Consider the following 24,816-nt stretch of genomic DNA (forward strand, 5'->3'; position numbering starts at 1 on the left):
GAGTGCACGCAGAGGCAGCTGCCAGCAGCCTCGCTCATCAGCCGTGTGCCCGCACTCCCATGTTTGAAGTTAATAAATATAACAGGCTATCTGGGTTGGAGATCAGCTCCTGCTCTCTATCAGCCACTCACATCTATCTACCAGCAGAACAAAAGACAGACAAAAACAAAAAAAAACACAGAGGGGAAAAAAAAAATAATAAGAAACCCCACCCAACAAAGCAGCCACAGCTGCAGGGAGGATGGTTTCACAGCCACGGATGGAACGGGGGGCAAAAGGCAACTGTGCCCCTCTAGGCAGGTACCCCGCGAGGTTTAATAAGCAAATGCTCCGCGTGTTTTCCTCGCTATCGGAAGCCACCGTCCGGATGCAATCGGCTTTCCAAGCCTCGCCATGGCATGCCAGAGCGGGTGCACCCGGGGCGCTCGGAGGGACCCCGAACTGCTGGTACCCCCATCCCTCTCCATCACTGCATCGCTCCAGCCCGAAAAGCAAAGAAGAAGAAGGTGGTGGTGGTTAAAGCAGTTGGTTAAATATAGTCCGGTGTCTGATCTTTGTCTTATCGCTCTTGGCGATCGCCTGCTCTCCCGGCCATCTCCCCTGCGAGCCTATCTGCGCATCGCATTGAGCTTAAAAAAAACAACACCAACCCCAACCCCAGAAGAGCTGAAGCCAAAGCAAGAACATAGCGTCACCCAGGAAAATAAAATCAGCAGATACCAATCTGGAGGTGGTTTTTAATGCTCCAGCCGAGATGATAAAAAGGATAGACTTTGTGGAAACAGGTCCGGTCTGTACATGAGAGGAGTCTGGTTACCGGAGCCCTGATTCATGCATACCTTCCCTCGGCGGGGAGAACCGTCGGAGGCAACGGCAAAGGCGCTCTCACCACGCTCGCTGCCTCTAATGACTGTTTTCATGTTGACACATACAGGAAGGGTTCCAAGCTTTCAGCTTTTAATCAGTTTTGGCCATCGCCAGCGGCCTGAGATCAGCCTCCCACTTTATCATTTCTTCACATCTCTGCAGAGAAGCAGCAGAGGAAGGAGATACGAGCAGCCTTCGCCTTGCCAAGCTGTCACGGCCTCATCCAGCCCCATCTTTCCCCCCACCAAGGTCCATACCAGTGGGCACCGGGACCAGGCGAGAGTCCTGCCGTCAGCTTGTCCCCCACGCGCGCAGCTATCGCCCACATCAGCGCTGTTATTTCAGCGGCTGCGACGCTACCGCTCGCTTCAGTTTAAACGCTCCTGGTTGAATGAGCTGTTGTTACCCAGGGAGGGACTGCCCGGCAGCTGGGCTTTTTGCCGGAATAAAGCCACAGAAGTTGGATAAAGCTAGAGGAGAAAACTATCACAAAAAAAAAAATAATAAAAAAAATAGGAGGCAGCTGGAACTATTTTTAACTCTACCCAGGTAAAAGTCTAGCTGAGCTTTATCACCAGAGCAATCACCCCAGGCAGGGAAACAGGTAGGTGCAACTCAGCCTTGCAATTATTTCAGGAGAAAGATAAAGCTAGATTATCACATGGTGGCCAGCCTTCCCTATCCTCCCATCTCCCTCTTATCGCCAGCTTCCATCGACGTGAGGGGGAAAGGAAAAAAACACACACACACATCAGAGAGGAAGGGAAAAAACCCGAGCTAAGCCCGTCACTAAAAAAAACTTCCAACACTTTGCAGAATTTCTCAGTGCGGTTGGCACATCCCTGATGAATCCAAACCAGATCGCAGCCAACGGATCAGAAAACAGGGAGCACGACCCTCCGGAAATGGTGGATGGTGGCCAAAGTCCCATGGGACCCCGTGGTGGTCCCTCTCGCTGTCAAACCAACATCCCATCCCTGCTTGGGGGCGAAGTTGGAGCTGGGGGGCGACTTGGCAGGGTGAAAGGTTGTGGCCAGCATGGTCAGTGGGGATGGGGGCAACCAGTGGGGCAACGGGGGCAACCGGCTGGAATGGATGATGACGCATCGTGACCAACAGCACCCATGGCGAGTGGGGGATCCCCGTGCGGAAAGGGGAGCCCCTGGCAGGGCGAGGAGGTGCTGTCGGGGCTGGGGAGCTCCGGAGGGAGGGGTTTGGGCAGCCCCGGGGGGGTGTTGGGGAGCTGAGGAGCCCCTCGCCCGGCTCTGGATGGGAGGCAGGCGGGGAGAGATAAGATCACAATTTCAGGCCGTCCCGACAGAGCGATGTTATCAGGATGGGACTTGCAGAACGGAATATTTTAAAGCCTTATCGGGGCTCCCATGGGGAGCCGGTACCGGAGCCACCGGCATTGGCGGAGGCAGAGAGGACGGAGCCCAAAGCGGGTGGGCAGGCACCGACCCGGGGTACCCGGAGGGGATCAGAGAGGGTTAACTGGGGTGCGAGAGGGGGGACCGGAGGGATGGAGTGGTCAGAGTAGGGGTGAGAGGGAAGAATACAAGAGGAGAAAAGATGGGGGAATAACGGAGGGTTGAGATAGGGGAGTACCGGAGGGATGCGGGGGTCACCGTGACGGTGAAAGGGGGCAATACAGGAGCGGAGAGATGGGGAGAATGGGATAGGAGGGTACCGGAGATATGGGGGGGGTCACTGAGGGAATTAGAGGGGAGAATAAAGGAGTGGGGGACGAGATAGTGGGGTACCGGAGAAATAGAGGGGGTGAGAGGGGAGAATACGGGAGGAGAAGAGATGGGGAGATACCAGGGGGTTGAGATAGGGGGGTACCGGAGCGGGAGAGAGGGAATACTGGAGGGGGCGAGATGAGAGGGATAACGAAGGAGGGGAGAAGGAGTTACGTGGGGGGTGAACGAGGGGATACCGGAGGGATGGTGGGGTTACCGAATGAGAAAAAGGGGGCTCCCGGGAGGGTGAGACAGGGGGGTACCGGGGCGGGGAGAGGGGGTAAGAGGACACCGGGGAGGTGGTGCAAACCGCCAGGGAAGGGGTCATTAGGGAAGAGAGGCGCTGGCGGCGGCGCAGGGTGCCGGTGACTCACGTTTGATCTGCCGGGGGTTGCTCTGTTTCCTCCTGGACATCGCTCGGATGGGGGCGAGCCCGGCGCCCCGGCTGGCGGCTGGGCGGGCGGCAGGTGGCTGGCGGCGGGCGGGCCCCCGGCTGCTCGCATGCCCGCCCGCCCGCCCGCGCTGCCGGGCCGGGGCCGGGGCCGTGCACGGCGCTGCGGAGCCGCCGCCGCCGCCGCCGCGGGGTTTTCTCAATGGGGCGCCGCGGCCGAGCGAACCCGCCGAGCGCTCCCGGGGGGCGGGGCCGGCGCGCGCCGCCACCGCCCATAGGCCGCCCCTCGCCAGGCCGCGCCCCCTCCGCACGCCCATAGACCGCCCCTTCCGCTGGCCACGCCCCTGGACGCCCATAGGCCGTCCCTCTCTAGGCCACGCCCCCTATGCATCATAGGCTGCCCCTTCTGAGGCCACGCCTTCGTGCGCTCCCATAGGTTGTCCCTCAAGGCCACGCCCTCCGCCGATAGGCTACTCCTCCTGAGGCCACGCCCCCTCTGCCCATCCATAGACTGTTTCTCGTAAGGCCACGCCCCCCGCGCATGCCCATAGGCTGCCCCACCCGAGGCCACGCCCCCCTGTGTCCGCCCATAGACTGCCCCTCGTAGCGCCCCGCCCGACGGATGGCGGAGCCGGAGCGGGAAAGAGGGGCGGGGGGATTGTGGCCCGCTGAGTGGAGGTTGATGGTCGCCCAGCTCCGCATGGCCGAGGGCTCCCGTGTGTCCCCAGCTCCGCCTCGGGGTCCTCACGACACCCCCCGTGACGCTCCTGCCGTGGGACCCAGACCCCACCCCTGGGGGATCCCCACGATCCCCCCATGACACCCCCAGCCCGCTGTCGTGGGACCCAGACCCCACTCTTGGGGGTCGTACCTCGCTTTAGGGTCCCCACGCTCCCCTGTGATGACCCCACCCCCCCACCTTATGACTCTGACCTTCACCCCCTTGGGGTCTTACCCCCTCTCTGGTGTCCCCAACCCCTTCTTGGTCTCCCCAAGCCCCTCCTTTGGGATCTCAGACTCCTCTTGGGTCCTGAAGCCCCTCGTTTGAGATCCAAGTCCCCCTTTGGGTTCCCCAAGTCCCCTTCGGTGTCCCCTCATTGGGTGCCCTATCAGGCTTTGCTCCCTCACCCCTCTTCTGGAAGGTCCCAAACTCCTGCAGGGCCACCAATCGTCCACGTCTGAGACCTCAGCCTCCCCCACTGGTGTGCCAGCCCACCCTTTGGAGGTGCCCAAAGCCTCCTCTGGGAACCTCAAACCTTTCCATGGGGCTCCCAGGCCCTTCTTTGGAGTCTCTTAAAATCCCACTCATTTGTAGACAGTCCAGAAAGTCCTGTTTGCAACTTCCAGGGTCACTGCCACCCTGTCTCGGGGAGGGGGAGCACCGCAGCGCGCACTGGGGATGGTGTAGGGGTCCTGGGGTCTCCCTCAGCATCACCCCAGCCATGGGAGCCGCTCCCCACTACAAGCATGCAGCCAGGTGGCAATTTTGGGGCTGTGGGGTTAACAGGAGCCACTTACATCTCGGGTCCATGATGGGGATACTCCTGCTTTCAAAAATAACCATTTCTGCCTAAGCCGACTCTCGACCGTAGCTGATCTCAGCTTGGGGTGGGGTTCGCCAGCAGTAATGAATGGGGCTCCCAAATTAGTGATGTGATTTTTGCATCAGTGGGGGAGCAGGGAGCTGGTGGGATCCAAGGAGGTGGCACAGCATGGCATGGCACAGCCTAGCCTGGTGGCTTGGCCATGTTCCTTCTCCATCTCTCCCTGGACGTGGGGTGTGGGTTTTGTATTTCCCCCCCCCCCCCTTTTTCTCTTTTCAAAGGGTTTTTAATTAACTTCCTGTTCCAATGGTGGGATAATGAGTTTTAAGCAGCACATGATTCCAGTAAAGAGGTCAAGCCGGCAATGAGGATGTCAAAAGAAATTAAGTTAGAAATTAAGAAGAGTTCCAGGGGAGAAAATAAAACTAACCCATAGAGGGAGGAGATGTTGCAGAGGACAAAGCTTTGCTCTCTTCCTGCTTGGCTGACTGCCCCCCAAAATGGTCCTGATGGTGTTTGTCACCTTGGTTGGCCTCAAATCCCAGCCTTCCTGGAGACCGTCACACCCCAGGGCAGGCAGCTCTGCTTCCAGAGCTTTTCCCTTCTTCATTGCGACTCACGTGCATAATGAAATCAAGCGCTTGCCCGCGATGGCTTTCCAGAGTCCAACCCAACGAGGCTTGAGTGGCCTCTGCTTTGCGTCAGCCACGATGGGCGCTGACTCCATTAGGAGCTCAGTGATGGGGAGCCGAGACTCTGCACTGGAGGGGGTTCTGCACCCTGACCCAGCACACCCCTGGGTGTTTTGGGGTTGGGGGCTGGTGCAGACCCAGCCAGCTCCTCCAGCACATCCACGGCATCACCCGCAGACACCGTGTTGTTTACCCAGCACGTTTGCTTACACTGAGACAATTAGACAAGCCATTTAATTAAATGCAGCACCAATGATTGCAAGGACATGGGGGGCTGAGGGCACAGACTCCGGTTGCTGTCACACCCTTAGCGGGGGCTGCATCTCACCTCTACTGTAAGAAGCCAAAAAAGCCTCGACTGAGCCTTGTCAGGAGCCAAATACCAGCATGCAGCCCTGCCCCAGGGAGGGGAGCCCAGCTTCCAGGGGGGGAAACAGGTTGCAGGCCTTCCCCTTGCACATTCCTTGCCAATGTCCTTTTAATTAGCATTTTGGCACTATCCCAAAGCCATTTAGATTCCACCCCCCCAGGCCTGAGAATTTGCAGCTGCATCAAACAGCGTTGGGTCAAGGGCTGGATCCCCAGCGTGGGGACATCCCCGAGCCCTGCACCTCCTTGTCTCATCACCCTGAGCATCCCACCCCATCATACAGGGAACCCATGGGTGCCCCTGCGTGGGGACAGCTGGCACGGTGCCGGTGACAGCGGCATGGCTGGGTCTTTCTTCACCCCCCCCCCCACCTTCCCCACTCCCCATCCCGTTGTGTTTGCAGAGAGATTGTTATAGGGTAACAGAATAAATAGCGTGTTTTCCCGAGGAGTGAATTACACGCCTGCAGAGCAGAGATAATGCGCGAGCAGCCGTTTCCCCCATTGTGAGCGAGGTGACATCTTTTTATGGAGCTGTGTACATTTGTATTAGTGCCAATTAATCTGGGGTGATATTATTAGAGACACAGGGAGAGGAGGTGTCGGTGGAGGAATGTAAATGGGAAAAGCAAAGGCGCTGCCTCGGCAATATTTCATGGGTGAGGAGTGGGTGGCAGCGATGCTGGGCGCTGCGCTGAGCACCTTGAGGGCTCTGGGTGCCCGTGGGATCACCGAGGGCTGACGTGGCTCCACTGGAGCTGCAGAAATGGTTCTTTCTAGCTGCAAAAATCATGGTGTGTGGGTTTTTTTTTCTTTTCATAGAATCATAGAATCACCAGGTTGGAAAGGACCCACTGGATCATTGAGTCCTAGCGTTCCTATCACTCCCTTAAGCCATGTCCCTAAGCACTTCATCAACCCATTCCTTGAACACCTCCAGGGAAGGCGACTCGACCCCCTCCCTGGGCAGCTGTTCCAGTGCCCAATGACTCTTTCTGTGAAGAGTTTTTTTCTGATATCCAGCCTGACCCTCCCCTGGCGGAGCTTCAGGCCATTCCCTCTTGTCCTGTTCCCTGTCACTTGGGAGAAGAGCTCAGCTCCCTCCTCTCCACAACCTCCTTTCAGGCAGTTGTAGAGAGCAATGAGGTCTTCTCTCAGCCTCCTCCAGGCTAAACAACCCCAGCTCTCTCAGCTGCTCCTCGTAAGACGTTCTCCAGCCCCTCACCAGCTTCGTTGCTCTTCTCTGGACACACTCCAGAGCCTCAACATCCTTCTCATGGTGAGGGGTCCAGAACTGAACACAGTACTCAAGGTGCGGTCTCACCAGTGCCGAGTCCAGAGGGAGAATAACCTCCCTGGACCTGCTGGTGACCCCATTTCTGATACAAGCCAAGATGCCATTGGCCTTCTTGGCCCCCTGGGCACACTGCTGGCTCATGTTCAGTCGCTGTCAACCAACACCCCCAGGTTCTTCTCCTCCGTGCAGCTCTCCAGCCACTCTTCCCTCAGTCTGTAGCACTGCAGAGTGTAGCACTGCACTTTTGCCCCAAGAGGAATGGCATTTTGTTGTCCTTGCCAGCAGGCAGGATAGAGCCTGCAGAGCTGGGTGTGCTGCGGAGGGGACCTGCCACCTACTGGCAGGAGAACCTGGCCTGGGTGTCACTTGTCACCTGTCTGTGGCAGCTGCCAGCACCCCGAGGCCCTGTGCAACTTGGGCACGGCTTGGGCACGGCTCAGGCATGTCCCTCTGGTGCCTGGGCATGGCTTGGGCATGTCCTGTGCAGAGCAGGATTTGGGGCACCCGGAAACCGTGGTGGCACCATTGTTTTTGGGTTAAAACCAATGATGCTGGGTGCTGCTGAAGCCTGGTGGGAATGTGCAGACGAGCGGTCCCCGTGCCCCATATTCTTATTTTTCCCCCCACTATTGCTCTCCCGCTATAAGGACGATGCTCTAACTCACGAAAGGACTGATGCTGTCATCCCTGGGAGTCGGGCGGTGAAGCCGGGCTGCAGCTCGAGGGGCTTTGCTGCTGGCAGGATGGCAGCTCCTGGGTGTGTGCTTCGCTCCTGCATTATTCCTCCTCGGCTACTCCAGTGCTCCTACTCCCATGCCTGCCCAGGCTCAGGGTTTCCTCACCTGACAGCGATTCAGCATCAGGGATGCAGGATCCTCTGGGCACATGTGGTCCCCATCACACACATACGACCACGGGGATGTGGGAGCCAGGGTTTAAATCCCTGTTGTGCAAGGAATGGCCAGATTTGACTCAAGTGCAAGAAAAAAAACCTATAAATCTTTAGCCCTTCTAGCAGCATGACAACCATAGTGGATCCCGTTATCCTCTGGGCTTTATGGAAAGGCTTAAAATATGTCCGGCTCAAAAACACATCCAGCTCAGAAACTTGGGTATGTGACTGAGAAGAAAGGCTGGCTGGATTGGGGGGGGCGGGGGGGGGGGCTTGAAGAGCAAAGAGAAGCTTGAGGAAAATTTAGAGTGGAGGCAAGAAACCAAAAAAAAAATCCCCTATGGGACTCCAGGCAATACCAGGCACCCTCTGCTCAGACCCAGCCACCCTGCTGCGGAGCCATCCCCATCCAGAGAGCGTGTGGATTGGGGATGAGGATGGTGCAAAGCAGCAGTGCATCCCGGCAGGGTGCAGCCCTGGGACCCCTGGATGTGCCAGGTCCTGTGGGTAACCCCCTGTGCTCCAGACACCCGCTGAGCAGTGAGTCAATCTGCAGCTGAGAGAAGTCGCCTGGCTTTGCCTTCCCTGCTGGAATTACGTTTATGGGGGCCTGCAGTCTTCCAAGTGACAAGCGCTGCGGGATAACGCGGGACTCAGCAAAGCTGGGGCTTCAGGGGAGCTGATGGACAGGGAGTGGGGGTAGGGGTGTGCTTGGCAGGCACTGAGACTGTGGGAGGGGGATGCAGGTGACAGCAAGCAGGAGAGAATGGGGGAACAACCCCTCCCAACACTCTCATGTAGAGAGGAAAAGGATGGATTAAGTATTTCAATCTTGAGAGCTGCAGGGATGATACCAGCATCCCCCTGGGGAGCAGCGTTTGGGAGGGAGTGGTACCCGAGGCGAGCGTCGCTCGTGGCCCGGGCTGCGATAAGGTGGGTGCTGCGTTGGGACCCAGCCCGGGGAGGGGTCCCATCTCCTGCAGCAAACCTCAGGCTCCCAGGGGACTTCATTTCCAGGTGCCCAGTCTCTGATCCTGGAGCTGCAGGAGAGCCACAGCAACAACCAGGCGTGAAATACTCCTCTGCCCCACAGGTTTGCAGCCCCGGTGAAATATAGTAGAGGAAAAACATAAAAGTCTCATTTCCAGCTCCATAATATTTCCTGCCAAAACAAAGTAAAATGTGCTGCCTTAAATTTTCTGCAAAATTCTTTTGAGGTTATTTTTTTCCCTAAATTAAGCCATGCTAATTATTTTCAGCCACTTTATCTCCACTCTGCAACACACCAGGAGGGTGCAGGCGGCAAGCATTTTAAGCCTTCATAAACAAAAGAGTAGTTTGGAAAATAATTCTATCAATTAATCAAATTAATCCTGCAGTTTTAGTTACAAGCCCCAAGTGGCAAGGATTCTAGCCCGCGGTTAGGAGCTATCTCTCATTGACAGCGTTTAAATGTTATGATTGCAACAGTAATTAAAGAATATAATATGCCTGGCTTTGTGTCAACCTCCTACCTTCAGACCTCAGCGCTGTGCTGGTAGAGGTCAGCCTGAGGACAAATTGGGGATGACCAAACCGGACAAACACCATGACCATCACTGATGGGTGATGACCAGATTGGGTCATCACCATCATCAGTTGATGATGATGAAATTGCGCCAACACCATCACCAATTGATGGTGACCAAACTGCGCCAACACCATCACCAATTGATGGTGACCAACCTGGGTCATTACCATCATGTTGGGCTTTTTTTTCCCCCCACTCTGAGACCTGTGTCATGAGTAGGACTCAGGCGAGATGCGGTGGGGAAGAGGAGATGCACAAGCATTTTCACCCTTGAGAAGCTTCACCGCTTTGCAAATGATTGCAAGGTGATGGCAGCGTCGCCAACGTGCTCCTGTGGCCACTTTGCAGAGGACACCACAAAGACGTACATCCAACCATCAATTAGATATATTATTGGTTAGAGGTGTGCGGGAGGAGGGTATGTGACACAGCAAGGGAGGAACATCCCACAAACATCACACAGACAGGAAATTTCTGTGAAAATATTGGAATATATTTGAAAAGATTAATCACGTATGATTTTACAGTACCACTCCATATTTTCATCTCATACTTTATTTAACAATATTAAAGAGGCACTTTAAAAGCACACATACAACATCATAAAATGGCGTTTCCTGCTCTCTCTCTGTTTCTCTGACAAAATATCAAAATAAAAACTTTTGACAGAACACATTGCACCCAAGGTAAATTACCTACAATATTTTTATACAATACAAAGGATTGTAAAGATACATATTAACAGAATAAAGCCTCTTTTTTTTTTTTCCTTTTAAATCTAAAACAAAACAAAAAATAATTGCAGGACAGACGCAAAGTACTCTGACTGTTCATATCACATCAGTGCATTACTTCACCTCCTTGACTTGGGAGTATTTCAATAGTATTTTTAATTATCTTCCATGTCCTCATTTGCACCTGAGATTTCTTTCTAGATTCAAAAGTTCAGTTGTAAGACGTGCTCGTTTAATGTGACGTAACCTTTTGACACTATGGAGTACCAGCATACAGGATTTTTTCCCCCTCTAAAGTTGGGTTTTTATAAGATTTTTTTTTTCCTGCTTCTTTTTCTTTTACAGGTAATGGCTACTTCCTAATGGTTCCCTTTTATTTTTCAATCAAGGAAGTCTGTATTCACATTACAAAACAAGAATAGCACCAGTAACTGCATAGTAAAAAGCGGATACCTATATAGCCACTAACTCAATACAGTAAGATAGTTTAGAAGTGATACCATTGAGGGCACTCGGACAGTACCGGTTCGGTGTGGTAAATTGGCACAGTTTTGTTGTTGCGCAAAAAATAAAACCCCACATAAAGAAAACACACACACATACACACAAAAACCCCACTAAAAAAAATCAGAGTTTGTCACAAGTGTCAAGGTGCAGTTTGCTCGCGGTGGCCGCTCTCCTCCGGTTCCATCGTCTACAGTGGTCAAAGAGTGGCAGCATCCTCTGAAGGGTTCCGACAGCCTTAGAGTCGGTTCGTTATTCTCTTGACGATGTAGAAACAAATTCATAGCGGATGGCTGTCAAAATATAGGACACTCGATTCTTAATTTAATATATTTTTTTGAATTGTATCATCTCTTAGGCCAGCTCCCAATTAAATGAATCGTACGGGATTATTTGTGCAAAATCTTCAAAAAAAATTTGCTTTCTACAGTGTACTGCACCTTATGAATAAGACGTCTATGGAATGAAGTTCATCTCTTCAAGTACTTTGTACAAAGATAACACAGACACAGTCTCAAAAGGGTCTGAGATTTGCAAGTATCCTTATAACCTCAGCACTTCTGCAATAAAGCAATTGCTCTCGACGACTCAGTCTGCCCAAAGCGATTACAATTTCAGTTCATGAAAATCATCAGCAACATCAAAGTTCTAGCATTTGCATGATAAATCAGGTGAATTAAAGTAGATTAGTAGACACAAAGCAAACTATTTCACAGAGGCTGCAGTGCAAGTTCATTTAAGCTAGACAGAGAAATCATGCTACACAAACGAATTTAATGCTTTGATAATTTTTCCCTTGCAAACCCCATGAAAGCAGCTGAGGATCACTATAAGTCACTTTCATAAATTACTCTGAAGTATCTCTTCTTAAAGGAATTTTAAAGCTAGTTAATTTTTGCCCAAAGAGTTGGCTTAGCAGGTTGTTCTGGGACTCGGCGGTGCGGTAGCTGGCCGAGCTGGCCGGCTTGGCACCCCGGACGGCACGCGGGCTGTGCAAGGAGCCGCGTGGGGATGTCGCTGGCCCCTTGGCCAACACTTGGTGGAGGCTCTTTCCCAGAATGGCCTTCCTGCGTTTCACGTCCCCATTGGAATGATGGAGCTCTCCCTTCTTCTGATCGTAAGTGTCCAGGACCATCTTCTTCAGTTGGGTGCCTGTTTTGGGCTTGGGTACCAGTTTGTTGCAGTGTGTCTCCCTTCTCCTGGGGGAGAGGGCAGAAGCTTCGGCGTTGCTCCAGCCAGTGCGTTTGAGGTTGCCGGCACTCTCGCTTCTCCCTGGGCATGGATTCCGTGCTTTCTTCTTTTTCCCATCTCCCTCCATGTTCTCCCGGGAGCCGGAGCTGCTTCGATGGCTCAAGGACTTGTGCTCTTTCCTCCTTTTGGGGTGAAGCTTGCCAGTGGCTTTGCTTGGTTCCACGTGGCTGTGTCTCATGGCATTGCTGGCCACCTCACCTCTGGGCTGGTGGCCGGGGGATTTGCTTGGGTTGCCGCCTTGGTCCTTGGTGTTAGCTCTACTGTCCTTAGCCTCAGGCATGGCTTTCTCCCGCCCCACATGTTCCTGACCCTCCTTGGTGCTGCTGCCGGGGCTGCCTGTGCTGGGAGCAGCCTCACCGCCAGGCTGGCTACCGCTACCGGTGGTTTTCTTCTGAGGGACTGAATCTTTTGCAGCCCTGTTCAGAGTGGGCGATGCTGTCCTGTCCTTCAGGGGCAGGGGGTGGTGTGCAGCTTCTGGAGACGTGGCCTTAGATGCATCTTCCCAAGAAGAGACATTGCTGGCACTTGGGTTGCCCCACTTATGGGTCTCCTTGGCTGGTGGAAGCTCTGCTTGAGGGGAAGAAAGCTCTGAGACCTTCTTGGCAAGCTGGAGAAATGGGATCTCATCCACGGTGTCAGAGGCTGCACTGGAATTTTCCAGGACACTTGCTGTATATTCGTCTTTGTTGCCTACACTTGTTCTTTTATGGGCATCGGCGTAGCCACGTTTCTCAGTCAGGAGTGGAGGGGAGAGTTTTTGGTCTGTGGCCTGGTTACAAGCCAAGCCGGCAAGGTCAATGGTAAACTCAGGTGAGTCCAAGAAAGGAAGTGGTTTCCCATCAAATGCTCCTTTCTCCAACTCTTCGATAGACAGGGCAGTGATATGGCCAAGCTCTGGACTGGTTGCTGCAGCCTGTGGCAAAGATGGGGAGAGGCAGGGGGGTGGAGGCAGGGTGCCAAACTGGGATTTCTCCATCTCTGCCAGGAGGTCAGAGAAGTCACCCACCAGGTCTTCTGTTTTCACGGAAGGTTGGGGTGCTCCTGAGTCACCAGGTGCTGTAGGGAAGGAGTCAGTAGGAGCCTGCAGGCTGGAGCTTGTAGCCTCTGCCAGGTGAAGGTCACTAGTGTGGTCCAGGTGGACGGGCAAGCTGCGTGGGAGTGAACTGCTGTGGTGAGCAACCTTCCTCTTCTTACTTGGCGGCATGCCCTCCCGGAGAGAGTTGTCCTCTTTCACCTTCTCCCTGCCCTCTCTGGAGGCAACTCCAGGCCTCATGACCCCTCTGAATTTGAAAGTTTTGTTGCTTCCCGCTAGGTGCTTCTCCATGTGTCGGTCATACTGCTCTTTCTTGGAGAAGGTGTAGTTGCACATGCTACAGATGAAGGACTTCTTGATAACATGCATGACGTCTGCGCAGAGCTCGCAGGCATAAAGCGTGGTGTGCTTGATCTCCTGCTCCTCCACTATCCCATGCTCCTGGCTGAGGTGATTTCGAAGCTCTTTAGTTTCCTGGTAGAACATGGGACACTTGTGACACAAGTAAATCTTCTGTAAACTGTGCACAACTAAGTGCCGCTGGAGCTTGAAGGGCTTGGGAAACTGTTTGCCACAGTGATGACAGTCCCTGGAAGGATCTTTGCAGTCCGGGTGCATGGGGACAGATTTTGAGGTGCCTTCGCTTTTTGCTGTATGCTCTGGAGATGGACTGCTGGATGCTTTAGAGGAGCTGGGTGCAGGTGGCTTCACTTTGATGTTGCTTTCCATGGGATCTTTCATCTCCTTGGCCTCCTGCTCAATGGGCAGCTCTTTGGGGCTCTTGCTCCGTCGGCTAACCGCATGCTTGCTGCTGGGGTTGGCATGCCGGGAGGAGGACTTGCTGGGCTTTTGATACATGATGGTGTTGAGGAAGTGGGTGACAGCAGCGTTGTCCTCACCAAAGCAGGCTGGTAGGCCCATCACAGACTTCTGTGCTTGCCCCTTGCGAGCGAACTGAGTGGCGTGCTCCCGGAGATGCTCGTTGTACATCCAGACATCAGAGATCTCCTTCAGGCACATCCCACATGCCCACAGACCGGCTTTGTTTTTGGCATGCTTCTCCTTCAGATGGTCCCTCAGCTGTTCCCGGGAGCTGAATTTACGCTGGACACACATGTAACAGGTAGGTGGAGGGGAAGGGTTATGGGAGAGCTTGTGGAAGTCCAGCTCCCCTAATGTCAGGAACCACTGGAAACAGACTTTGCATTTGTACTGCTTGTCTTTGGCTTTGATGGTTATCTCACTGCGGTTTCTCCCCAGCTTCCCATCGTCTAGCTTATTTCTATGCTTGCTGTGCTGGCCCGGCTTTGGCTTGAAACTCACAGTGTTGTCCTCCCCATGGCCAGGAAGATCTTCGCAAGGGCTGAAGAAGCACATGTCTCTCATTTTTAGCTTTGCATTCAGCATTTCAATGTCTATGGTGTGAAATTCAGGAGAGTCTGAATCTTCATCAGCTTTGCCATTGTAGGGGTCCTCCGCCAGGTCAGGAGGCCCGGAGCTTGCTTCTCTGAGCAAGTGCTCATCCTCAAGGTCCACCAGAGGCTCAAGCATGTCCTCGGCAGAGAGGCTTTCTCCCTCCTTCTCCAGACTTCCCCAGATATTCAAGCTGGGGATGTTGTCTATTTGGCTATTTTGGCACAAGAAGGTTAGCATGTTGTCTTCCAGGTCAATGTCCTCCTTTCCTTGGTCAGTCTTCTCACAGTCCAACCTTGGCCCAATGCCTTTAGATCCACTGAGAGCAGCATCTCCGCTCTTTGCTTTGCTGCCGTGACTCATATTTAGCATTAAGGCATCGTCAGCAGAGATGGTTTCATATTCACAAGGGTCTTCTCTGGTGACATCGAGAGAAGTGTTTTCGTTGAGGCCAGAAGCTAATTGGATTGTGAAGAGGTCGATGGCATCTGTTGGCTGGAGGTTTACCTCACTGACAGGCTTGGGTTTCTTGCTTCGCTTCCCATACACCCGTTTGCACTTTCTCCGGACAAACTGGTCATCCCGGGGGAACAGCTGAGAGAATGTGGAGTCATCGTCAAACAAGCTCTGGAGGTCTGAGACGGACGTGCCCTCCATACAGTGCTCTTTGTCTGGTGGCAGACCTGCCTTTGCCCAGAGTTTTGGCTCAACAGGAGGAGGGCTGATTCCTGGCACAATCTGCAGAGCACCTTGCCCAGGAGCCTTTCGGATGCTTTCTGAATCATGAGTCTCCAGCAGCAGACCCTCTTCAGCAGGAGCTCTGGAACACTGCAGGGCACCACCCTGGTTCGCAGTGCCACTGCCTGCTGCAGGACTGTCTTCTGTCTCAGCGTCTGCCTCCTCGGTGACACTGTCACCATGATGCTGCTCTTTGCTTACATTGCCCAATTCTTTCTCTACTTGCTTCACGAACCTGTTAACCCATTTTTTACAAGCCTGTGTGTCTTCCACTCCATTTGGATCTTCCATCTCCCTGGGACAGGCAACTGTACCCGTTACTGACACATTGCTGACCATCTCCTGTGAAGACAACATTCTGTCACCTAGGTCCTCTGTGAGCTTGGCGGCACAAGGGGACAGTTTAGCTTTTTGAGAGTGCTGGGTTGAGTTGGGCCTGTTTTGTTCCTCTGTGGAGATGCAATCACCTGGCTCGTGCAAGCTCTCCATGATCCCAGGCAGACTGGAGCTGAGGACAGCAGGAGAAGGACCTGTGTTATTCTCCAGTTCACGTGGACCACTGAGTTCATTTCTGCTGGGAAATACCTTTGCTTTCCTTCGTCTCACCTTCCTGTTTAGCTTGTTTTCAGAATTACTGTTCACCTCTCCAGCGTCTTTGGTTTGTCTCCTTCTGCCCTTTTGTCCCTTCTTGGCTTCCTGTCCCAGGTCCAGTTTCCCAGCTGCTGCCTCACCTGCTCCGTTTGTCTCTGAGTGCAGCCCCTGTGTCTTCATCTCCCTCTGAAGAATACATGTGTGGTGCAGCTCCTGGGACATCTTGAAGGAGATAACGCTGAGGTCACTGAGCACTCGGCTGACCACGTCTTGCATCTGAGTGCTGGGCTCTTTCTCCAGGTCTGGGCATATTTTGCTGGAGACATGGTCAACGTTGGTGGTTGGCATCTGCGAGCTGCAGGTTTTCTCTTTGACTGAAGTCTTCGGACTCCTTCTGGGCACCTTTTGGGCTGCTTTCGATGTCTTGTCTGCAGGAACTGAAGTGGACCTCGGAGTCTTACCAGGCTGATGTATGCCACCATTCTTCACCTGGTGTTTGACAGCTTTGTGCCTGGTCAGGCCAGGCTTGGATCGGAAAGAAGCTGAACAGATGTCACAGGTCGCTGGGAGCCCATTCAGCCCCTTTTCTTTGTGAAGTTCATTTTGGGAAGGGTTTGGAGTACTGTTACATGTGTTGCCCTCTCCTTGTCCCATACTGCTTAACACACAACTCCTATCTTCTCCAGTGCCACGGCTTTTGGGTTTCTCCCCTTTTAAACTCTCTGTGGTTTTGGAAAGACCAAGGTTCACCTCTGCTGCCTCTGAAAACTCATGGCCATTTAATTCAGTGGGACCAAGATCTCCAATTATTGCAAGACCTCTACTGACAGCAGCTGGCACCTGTTGAATGATAAAACCATTGGACAAAGCCTCTGTTTCACTCTGAATCTTATTGCCATCATCAGAGATGCTTTCAAGCTTGTTCTCTTCATTCAGGATTACCTCTCTTTCTCTAACTGGCAGAAGATCCATTGTGGACTGGTTTGGGTAATCTTGGGTTTCTGGAGGAATGGACTGAATGACCATATCTGTGATGGTGCACGCTTGGTTTTCTTTAAAAGAAGAGGTTGACAGCTCAGCACTAGTGCTTTCAGGTACCTCTTCCCCCATACCCTTTTGTTTGAAAGTTGGTGAGCAGGGAAGAGAGCAGTCCTTCCGGTGTGGCTTCTGAGGACCATCCATCTCCAGTGCAGAGCCCACCATAGCACCAGCACACAGCAGAGTGCAGGGTTTTGCCACTCCTTCTCTTTCAATTGGTCCATAGTTACCCAAAACACCATCGGGGAGGTGACAGTGACTGTCTTCAACTACCTCCGTTTGTGGAGGCCCACCGTGATGCAGTGAGGGAGGAAAGGTGGGTGCCCTGTTCCATGTCCCTTGCTCTACTGGGCCCATCGTGCGGTGATGGATGTGATAGTTGTTGGCCTCAGGAGGGCACCTCTTTATGACAAATGAACTTGATGAGTTAAGCAGGGATGTGCTGTTTCTCTTCTCATCCAAGAGCTGAGTGCTGAAGCCGGGGACCTCTGCTCCCTCAACCCCACTGCCTTGCAACCATTTGGGGTGAGAAAAATTGGTTGTTGAGGTCATGCTGGCTGGAGATTCCCCCGTGTAGTGACAGCCATTGAGGGACTTCTTGCCATTTCCTTCCCTGGGAACCTTTGCATCGACTCTGCCAGCTTGCATCTCTGGCACCAAGTGATGATCCTGGTGGAGCTCCTCAGAGGGAACGGGTGGATTGGTGGGACTTGCGGGAGCACTGTGCAGGGGTTGTGTCCCCTGCTCCACCTGATTCTTTTCCAGCCTCTCTGCTGCTGCACTGCCCAGAGTTTCTTTCTCAAGCAAACTACAGCTTAAATGGGATTGCTCATGTTTTTTAAATGCCAAGGTCAATATGTTTTTATCTTGCTCCTGATCTTCCACAAGCTGATCAGCTTTCTTTCTTTGCCCTGGCAGTGGGGTCACAGCTGTGTTTTTGAGTGGTAAGAGGTCATTGTGCTCTTGGGAAACACCATCTGCACGGATATTAATGTCATTCGGCTCCGCGTGTTCATTTGCTAAGTGCTGCAGCTCCATTGCATTATTTTGCAGCTCTGGCTTTGCGTACGTGGGTTGGTTTGCACCATAAGCGCTCATTGCACTGAATGACTCCAGCTGCTTGCATCCACTGGAGAAAACCACAGCTTCTTTTGCGGGGGCAGTAATGTTCTCCACGTTGCCTCCAACAGCAGTGTTCTCTTCCCCTTGGGCAGGGCAGTATGGCAAATTTTCTCCTTCCAAGGCAGTGCCGCTCTCCTCTTTCTGCTCCATCTGCACACGGGTGGTGGCAGAGAGATGGTTGGGAGCAAGAAGCATGGGGAAACACGGCATCAGCAACTCCTCTTCATTGCTCTTCACTGTTCGGGCAACAAAGAGCTGGAGCTGCTGCAGAGGGTTGGCAGCCACCTCCTGCGATGCCAGCGTCTGTTGGGAGGTGCAATCACTCTCCTTGGGCACACTCAGCATATCGAATAGCAGCACTTTTTGCTTTCTGGTTTTGTCACTGGGTCCAGGGGCTGGACAGGTGGTGGGGCTTTTCTTCTCCTCAGTTTCTTCCACTGGCACAGACCCACCACCATCCCCTTTGAAGTCCATGGTGCTTTTTGCCGTTTTGGGTGACGTGGGCTTGGTTAAGGGCCTTTCTTTTGTATCTGGGACCTCTTTGAGGTGAGGTGAAAAGGGAAGATTTGAGGCTGGGTTAGGACCCTGCTGAAAGTCAAGCTCAGATTTATGGTTTGGAAGATGAGCATCAACCTTCTCCAGCTCTGCAGCATCAGCAAAGCTTTCATCTGCTTTCCCTGGCACAGGGAAGCTCTCGGCATGATGCTGGCATGGCAGGGGATCTTTAGATGGTTCTGCTGCCTCCAGGGTCTCTGGAAATACGGTGACAACAGGGGGGCTTTTAGTCACAGGGTCTGTGTAGATGGGAGCCTCAATTTGATCTGGTGTGTGTGAGCCAGCTAGACTTTTGGAGGAAGACCTATTTTCCACCTTTCCAGAGTCACTTTTCTCAGCAGTCACGGCTCCCTGGTGCTGCTCGCTACTGTCTTTGGAGCAGAAATGTTCTGTGGCAAGTGGGGCTGGTGTGCACATCCCTGCCTCCATTGAGCCCAACTCCACCGGGCAAGACCAGGGCTCCTTGGGTGTCTCATAGTCCCCATGGGCGCTCACAACAGCTGGCTTCTCGCCCCCCTGCCTTTCTCCAACACAGAGGCTTGAACTGCTCAGCTCTTCTACCAAAAACAGTCCTTTCTCCTGACGTGTCTCTTGCTCGGCAGGCAGTGGTGGGAACTGCTCAGCCACCTCTCCTTGCAGATGGGCAGCAACGTGCTCCTCGGGTTTCTGAAGGGTAATGGATGCACCACTATCCATCTTGCTGGTTTGCAGTTGGCTTTCCAGCTCTGTGACTAGTTGCTTGATCTCCAGCTCATCATCAGATATGTTGTTCATAAAAGTCACATTGTAATCCGTTATCCTGTCTGGTAGTGGCAGGGAAAGTTGGCTGGTGGGGACAGGTCCTTCTTTGGGGAATTTCTTGGTTAGTGGCTTCTCCACCGCAAGGCTGTGGAACTGAGTCATGTCATCTGGCATCATTGGAGCCACGTCCTCCATGAGGGACCAGTCTTTCTCCGGCATAAATGACGGATACGGTTGCTCAAATGGCAATGACTTGCTGGGGGCATTGCTGGGGCAGGCAAACGTTGTCACATAACCATCCTTGCTCACAGAAACACTCTCATATAGTGGTGAATCAAACTCGGTGACAGGAAGCTCTCCAAATATCGAAGAGGAATCAAAGCTGAGAGGGGAAGAGACCTTGCCTTGTGGGGTTTCTATGACATAGGGGGAGATGCTGGCGTGCTTCTGCTCAAAGGAACTGGTGTTGATATTATCCTGGCATAAGTACATGTCATCCATGTGTGAAGAGCCCAAAGCTGGGGGCTTTGAGAAGATGGTGTCATTGTATTGACTGGGAAGGCCTTTGGGATCAAAGAACTCATTGTCGTTGCTGACATATGGATTGGGTGCCTTGGCAGTGAGCATCATAGCCACTGCACCCCCTCCGTAGGGGGCAACTGGAGCAGGGTAGTCCTTTTGACCATCACAGAGCCCATGTGCCTTCAAGTATTTGACGCCTGCTTCTGAGTAGGCAGGACTAGCTTCGTTACTGCCGTGGGATGGAGTAATTAGCTCTTCTACATGGTACTTAGGCCCATCACTTGTGAAAGAGACAAAGTGTTGTTTCTGGTGGACCATGGACGATTTGGGTGAGTCCTGAGCCTCCACGGTAGGTTCTCCTGCTTCACTTGTGTGCTTTGCTAGTCCTTTGGGCTCCTCTGCTTCCTTCTTACAGGAGTGCCCGACAGGGCTCCTGCCCGATGTGGCCGTGCTGGGCAGCTGACTTTCCTGGGGCTGCGGTAACGGCTCCTCATTTGCACAGTCCATCACAGCAACACCTAATTCCATACTCGGATTGGTCCTGGAGTCTGCCGCCAAAGGCTGAGCTGAGCCAAACCGCCTGCTCCCCCTGGGAAGGTCCTCTTTGCTCTTCTGGCTCTTTGGGCTCCTGTCCTCCAGAAGTCTGAGTGGAGTCCTTTGCACACATGCTGGGCTGCCTGCACGCCTCCTCCTCTGCGTGCCACCTTTCTCGCTGCCCGAGCCAGCACCATCAGCGCGGGGTGGGCTGGTGCCCGCTTCATTGGGCACACTATCGCTGTGGTTGCTGCCAGTAGATGACTGCCTGCTCCGCCTTCGGACTCTGGTGGCACAATCCAGTTTCTTGCCATCCTCCTGGCTCAGGACACCCCTGTGCTCCTGTGTCTCCTTTTTCTGACTGTCCTTTCTCTGGCTGTAGCTCCAGGCTGGATCTTTCTCTTTGGGTCTCCCACTTCTTCCAGGGCGTCTCTTGCTAAAGCTGTACTTGGTCCTCCCAACGAATCCCGTGCCTCGCTTCTTCCGTCCCCGGAGCTTGCTACACTCTGCCCCATCATCATCTGAGTCGGAGATGTAGTCGTACTCCCGAAACCTGCCCTCCTTGGTAGCTGGCATCAGCCTCTCAGTGGCCTGGGGGAACTCTGCCTGCTTGCTGCTTTTCACCTGCAGTTTGTGCAGCTTGTTCTTCTGCTGCACAATCTTGTGAATGAGCTCCTTGCTCCACGTCCCACTGCGGGGCTTCCGCTTCTTCATCTCCTTCATGGACAGCCGAGGTGGTTTGGAGCTCTTGGTGGCAATGGCCGGCCCCACCTCGCTCTTCTTCAAAGACTCCTGGCTGAGCTTCCTGGGATGCTTTTGGCTGGAGGTGGTCTTGGAGGAGGTGGTGCCTGGTGGGATGTTGTTCTTCCTGCCCACCTGCAGCCTGGCTGTACTCTCTGCTCCCACGACCGCAGGATCTGGCTCCTGGGCTGCCAGCCTCCGTGCCGCCCTCCCTTTGTGAAGGTGCTGCTTCTCTTCCCCTGTCTTCACCTGCTCCCCATCTGCGTGGCTGTCCTTGTAAAAACAGCTGGCTTTGGGCTGGCCCACTGCCTTCTCCTCCACCGCTGCCTGCTTTGATTTGCTTTCTGAGGCCAGGGCTTCCTTTGCCTTGTGGGACATCCCACTGCCAGCCACCTTCATGCCCGTCAGCTCCTCGTCGGCAAACACATCTATGAAGCTGCTGTCGATCTCTGGGTTGTCTGACTGGTACCCCAGGCCATTGAGGGCTTCGGTGATCAGGCTGTCCAGCTTGGCGTCATCGATGTCCAGGTCCGAGGCAGTGAGTGGCAGGGAGCTAGCGGCGAGGCCGTTGAATAGGCCACCCTTCAGAGCATCTTCCTTGCCCTCACTTTTGCTTTCACCATCCAGCAAGAAGTCATCACTCTTGTTTAATGCCAACAGATGTGCTTGGGTGTCCAGAGAGAGCCCCAGGCTGGGGGGCTTGGGGGCCTCCAAGGGGAGTGCTTTCCGCCCCTCGGCTGCCCGAGGAGCATCCTTGCCCTCTCCCTGGGGAGCGGGATGGGAGGTGCAGAACTGGCGGTGCTGCAGGAAGGAGGAGAGGTTGCTGTAGTTCTGGTCGCACTGCTTGCAGGTCAGGAGCACATCCAGCTGGTCCAGGCTGGCGCTGCTGAGTGAACTGGCCAGCAAGTGATGGGAGGAGTACGGTGGTGGGGGCTGCTCCCCATCCAGCCCATCTGAGCATCCTTTGGCCACTCCCATGCGGGGTTTGTGGAAGGGGCTCACGGGGGTGCATTTCAGAAGATTGTCATCTTTCAGGGCATCAGAAGGGACGTGAAAGGACTTGATGGAGTCTGGAGGATGGTAATGAAGTGAGTTGGAGCTCAGGACATCGGAGAGGTGGAAGGTTTTGTTGCCGTCCTTGGGACGGCAGTGGTGCTGGAAGAAGGGGGAGGGTGTCAGTGCTCCAGACATTTGGCTGTCTTCGAAACTGGGGTTGAGTGGGCTGCTGGACATGGGGGAGAGCGACGAGCAGGTGCTGCTGCAGGTGGGGTTGGGGACAGGGGACGGCAGTGGGGACTCGCAAGGAGAGGCAGCTACCAAGGCTGATGGCTGCAGGACCAGTGCTGAGCCTGATGAGCTCCTGGAGGGAGGAGGAGGACCTGCTTGACCCGTGCTGTAGAAGAGGGCTTTGCTCCTCGTTTCACAGGCGGGAGACCCTGGCTCCTTCCCATTTTCGAAAGAGAAAGCGCCTGTCGAGTTGAGGTCCCCCCTCTGGACCCCAAGACTCTCTCCTGACAGGAGCTTTTTGCTGTGATACCCTGGAGGGTTACCTGCAGTGGGGCCTTTCTGGGCTTTCCCACTCCCCTCCCACTCCGATGTGCCCAGGGGAAAGGGGAGCTTCTGGCTGGTGATCTGTCTCGACAACTCCAGCCTGTTTTGACCGGGCATTGCAGAAGTGAGGTGTATTTGCTGCCAAGGCATCCTGGCATTTTTCTGCCTGTGCTGCCTCTGCTCGGGGCCAGACTGGCACTCGAATGAGAACTGGTTTCCAACAAGGTTTGAATAAGGTGCTGAATTCTGGTCCATGGGAGAAAACGCCTTAGTGGCACCTTCCCAAGCTTGCACAAGCCTGGGGTGGGTGGGTGCTGTAGTGGGAATGCTTGTCTCAAAAGGCACAGATCCTGCGCTGGCACTGCCCGTGGGGGAATTGCAATAGGCTTTGCTCTGAAAGTGCACTTGGGAGAGAGGGTTTGGTGGCATGCTCCTTCTCAGAGGGCTGCTCTGGACCAGCAGCCGCGGGCTAGGGACACTGTCTTTCGCTGAGGCTTGCCTCTTACCGACTGGCTTTGGCATACTAGGTGAGTGTAAACTAGACGGAAAAACAGTTTGGTTTTCTTGGAAAGTGCTTGCGTTTTGGTCGATAGCACCAGATGACAAGAGAGCACCATTGGGGTCGGTGGGATGCTCGCTCCTGCCCTTGCAGCACTGCAGTGGGCTGTGGTGTGGGGCCAGTGGCGGATGCAGGAACGGCGACGGTGGTGGAGGCAAGCTGTAGAGCCTGCCCTCGGGGGACACGCTGTCATAGGAGTTGCCGCTCAGTGCCTCCTCTTGCCACTCGCTGGAGGACGAGTGGAAGGCGAAGGCGCCATGAGCCAGCTGGCCAGTGGCAAGCCCCGTGTCCAGGTACTCCTGGCTCCCCACATCGCTGCGGTACGGCTCCTTCCCCGAGTCGTGCAGCAGCTGGAAGGAGTATTGGCATGGCAAAGTCCCCAGACCATGGGCGCTGGCTTTGCCACCCTCGGGGAAGGTGTTGGGCTTCTGCACTGAGATCCCGTAGCCAGCGCTGGCAAAACTCTTCTCTGGGGAAGGCCAGGAGTTGGCTCCGTTTGCCTGAAACTCTAAGTAATGTAGCTGCCCATTGGTGCCGGGGCTCTTGAGGGGGATGCCGGCGGCAGGAGGCTGCCCCTTGGGGCTGTGGCGTGGAGCGGGCTGTGAGGTATAGTTGGCGGATGTTCGGCCGGCAGCAGCATCAGGGAAGCAGTGGCCAAAGCTGAGGTCTTCTTGCCGGAGCTCGGTTTCATGCTGGGGGATGCTGGGCACATGGAAGTGATAGCTGCCAGGCACGGCGCCATGATTTGCCTCTGGCTTCTTTGGGGGGATCACCTTCTGCTGGGGGTAGGCAATGCCAATGGTGGGGTTTGGCCGGGTGCCGGCAATGCTGAGCCGGTAAAGCTGATGGTGGCCCCGTTCGCCCTTCCCCGAGCGCCGGGTGCGCTCACGGGCTCGACCCTTCCCTGGTGGGGACTGAGGGCCGCCCTTGACTTCTCCCCAGGTATCATTGTTGCCAAACTTGGGTTTGCAGTGAAGGGATTTGAAGTCGATCTTTCCCGCTTGCTGCGGCCGGATCACGGCTTCCCGTTGGCTGTGGGGCTCCTTGTCCTTGGGGCTGGGGAAGGAGGACGTGCTCTCCCCACCAAGCACCTTCCCATCCTTCCCCCTGCAGCCTTCAAAGCCAAAGTCCTTGTCGGGGTCTTTGGGGCCGGCCTCAGTATCGCTGATGGTGTAAACATGCTGGGTCTCTCCAGTCATGATACCGAGGTGGGGGGAAAGGCTAGAAAGCCCCGTTTTCCTGTCCCGCTGTGAGCTGCTGTCCCTCCGTCATGGGCATGGTTCTCCTCTGGTGGGCAGCGGGGCGGTGAGAGGCGCAACGGCTCCCCATGGCGTGCGGTCCCAAGTGCTGGTAGGGCTCTGCTGCATCGTTTCACACCTGGGATGGAGAAAAGAGAGAAAGGGCAGCTGTCAGCTGAGGAGAGGGCCAGCTGAAGGAGGGGAGATACTTTGGCCCCTTTTTTTGGCACTGTCTTGGGGAAGGGGGTGGAGGAAGAGACAGTGCAACCCCCCCTGAGAAACCTCGGGGTGGTCCTCCAGCTTTTGGCTCTTCAAAGGATGCTTGGAGCATTTCACCTTCGGCAAAAACTGCTGAGGGAAGCGCTTTTTTCCTCCCGGGGAAGCTATTTCTGGCTTACTACTTAGCAACATAAGCAGAAAAAGATGACAGAAGAGCTCCACCTACGGATTAGTGGGGAGGGCTGTCGGGCTGGGCTGGGAGAGGCATCCTGGGACGAACTCCCATGTTTCCGTGTCCCAGCTCCTGCAGCTGGAGGGACCATGAGATTGGACTGTGCAGCAAAAGGCTTTTTTTCCCCACCTCAGTT

The 24,816-nt window shown here is 54.3% G+C and overlaps 2 protein-coding genes across 6 annotated transcripts in view; both read right to left on the reverse strand.

Annotated features, from left to right (window-relative positions):
• The window catches only part of ZFPM1 (zinc finger protein, FOG family member 1), a 34,032-nt gene extending 30,862 nt beyond the window's left edge, over positions 1 to 3,170 (reverse strand). For 2 of the 4 annotated variants that reach the window (XM_054079050.1, XM_054079051.1), the window contains exon 1: positions 2,984 to 3,170. In XM_054079050.1, the coding sequence (XP_053935025.1) occupies positions 2,984 to 3,023 (40 nt within the window). In that variant the 5' untranslated portion in view covers positions 3,024 to 3,170. Of the gene's footprint in view, positions 1 to 212; positions 481 to 839; positions 1,351 to 2,983 lie in introns of those variants that run through there. The other 2 variants (XM_054079052.1, XM_054079053.1) reach the window with 2 other exon arrangements.
• A 6,731-nt stretch (positions 3,171 to 9,901) lies between these two features.
• Positions 9,902 to 24,816, reverse strand: part of ZNF469 (zinc finger protein 469) — a 247,542-nt gene continuing 232,627 nt past the window's right edge. For both annotated transcript variants that reach the window (XM_054079061.1, XM_054079060.1), the window contains one exon: positions 9,902 to 24,368. In XM_054079061.1, coding sequence (XP_053935036.1) covers positions 11,450 to 24,190 — 12,741 coding nt within the window. In that variant the 5' untranslated portion in view covers positions 24,191 to 24,368 and the 3' untranslated portion in view covers positions 9,902 to 11,449. The remainder of the gene's footprint in view (positions 24,369 to 24,816) is intronic.

This window comes from Cuculus canorus, chromosome 13, assembly GCF_017976375.1.
Source record: "Cuculus canorus isolate bCucCan1 chromosome 13, bCucCan1.pri, whole genome shotgun sequence".
In the NCBI taxonomy this organism is placed as follows: Eukaryota; Metazoa; Chordata; class Aves; order Cuculiformes; family Cuculidae; genus Cuculus; species Cuculus canorus.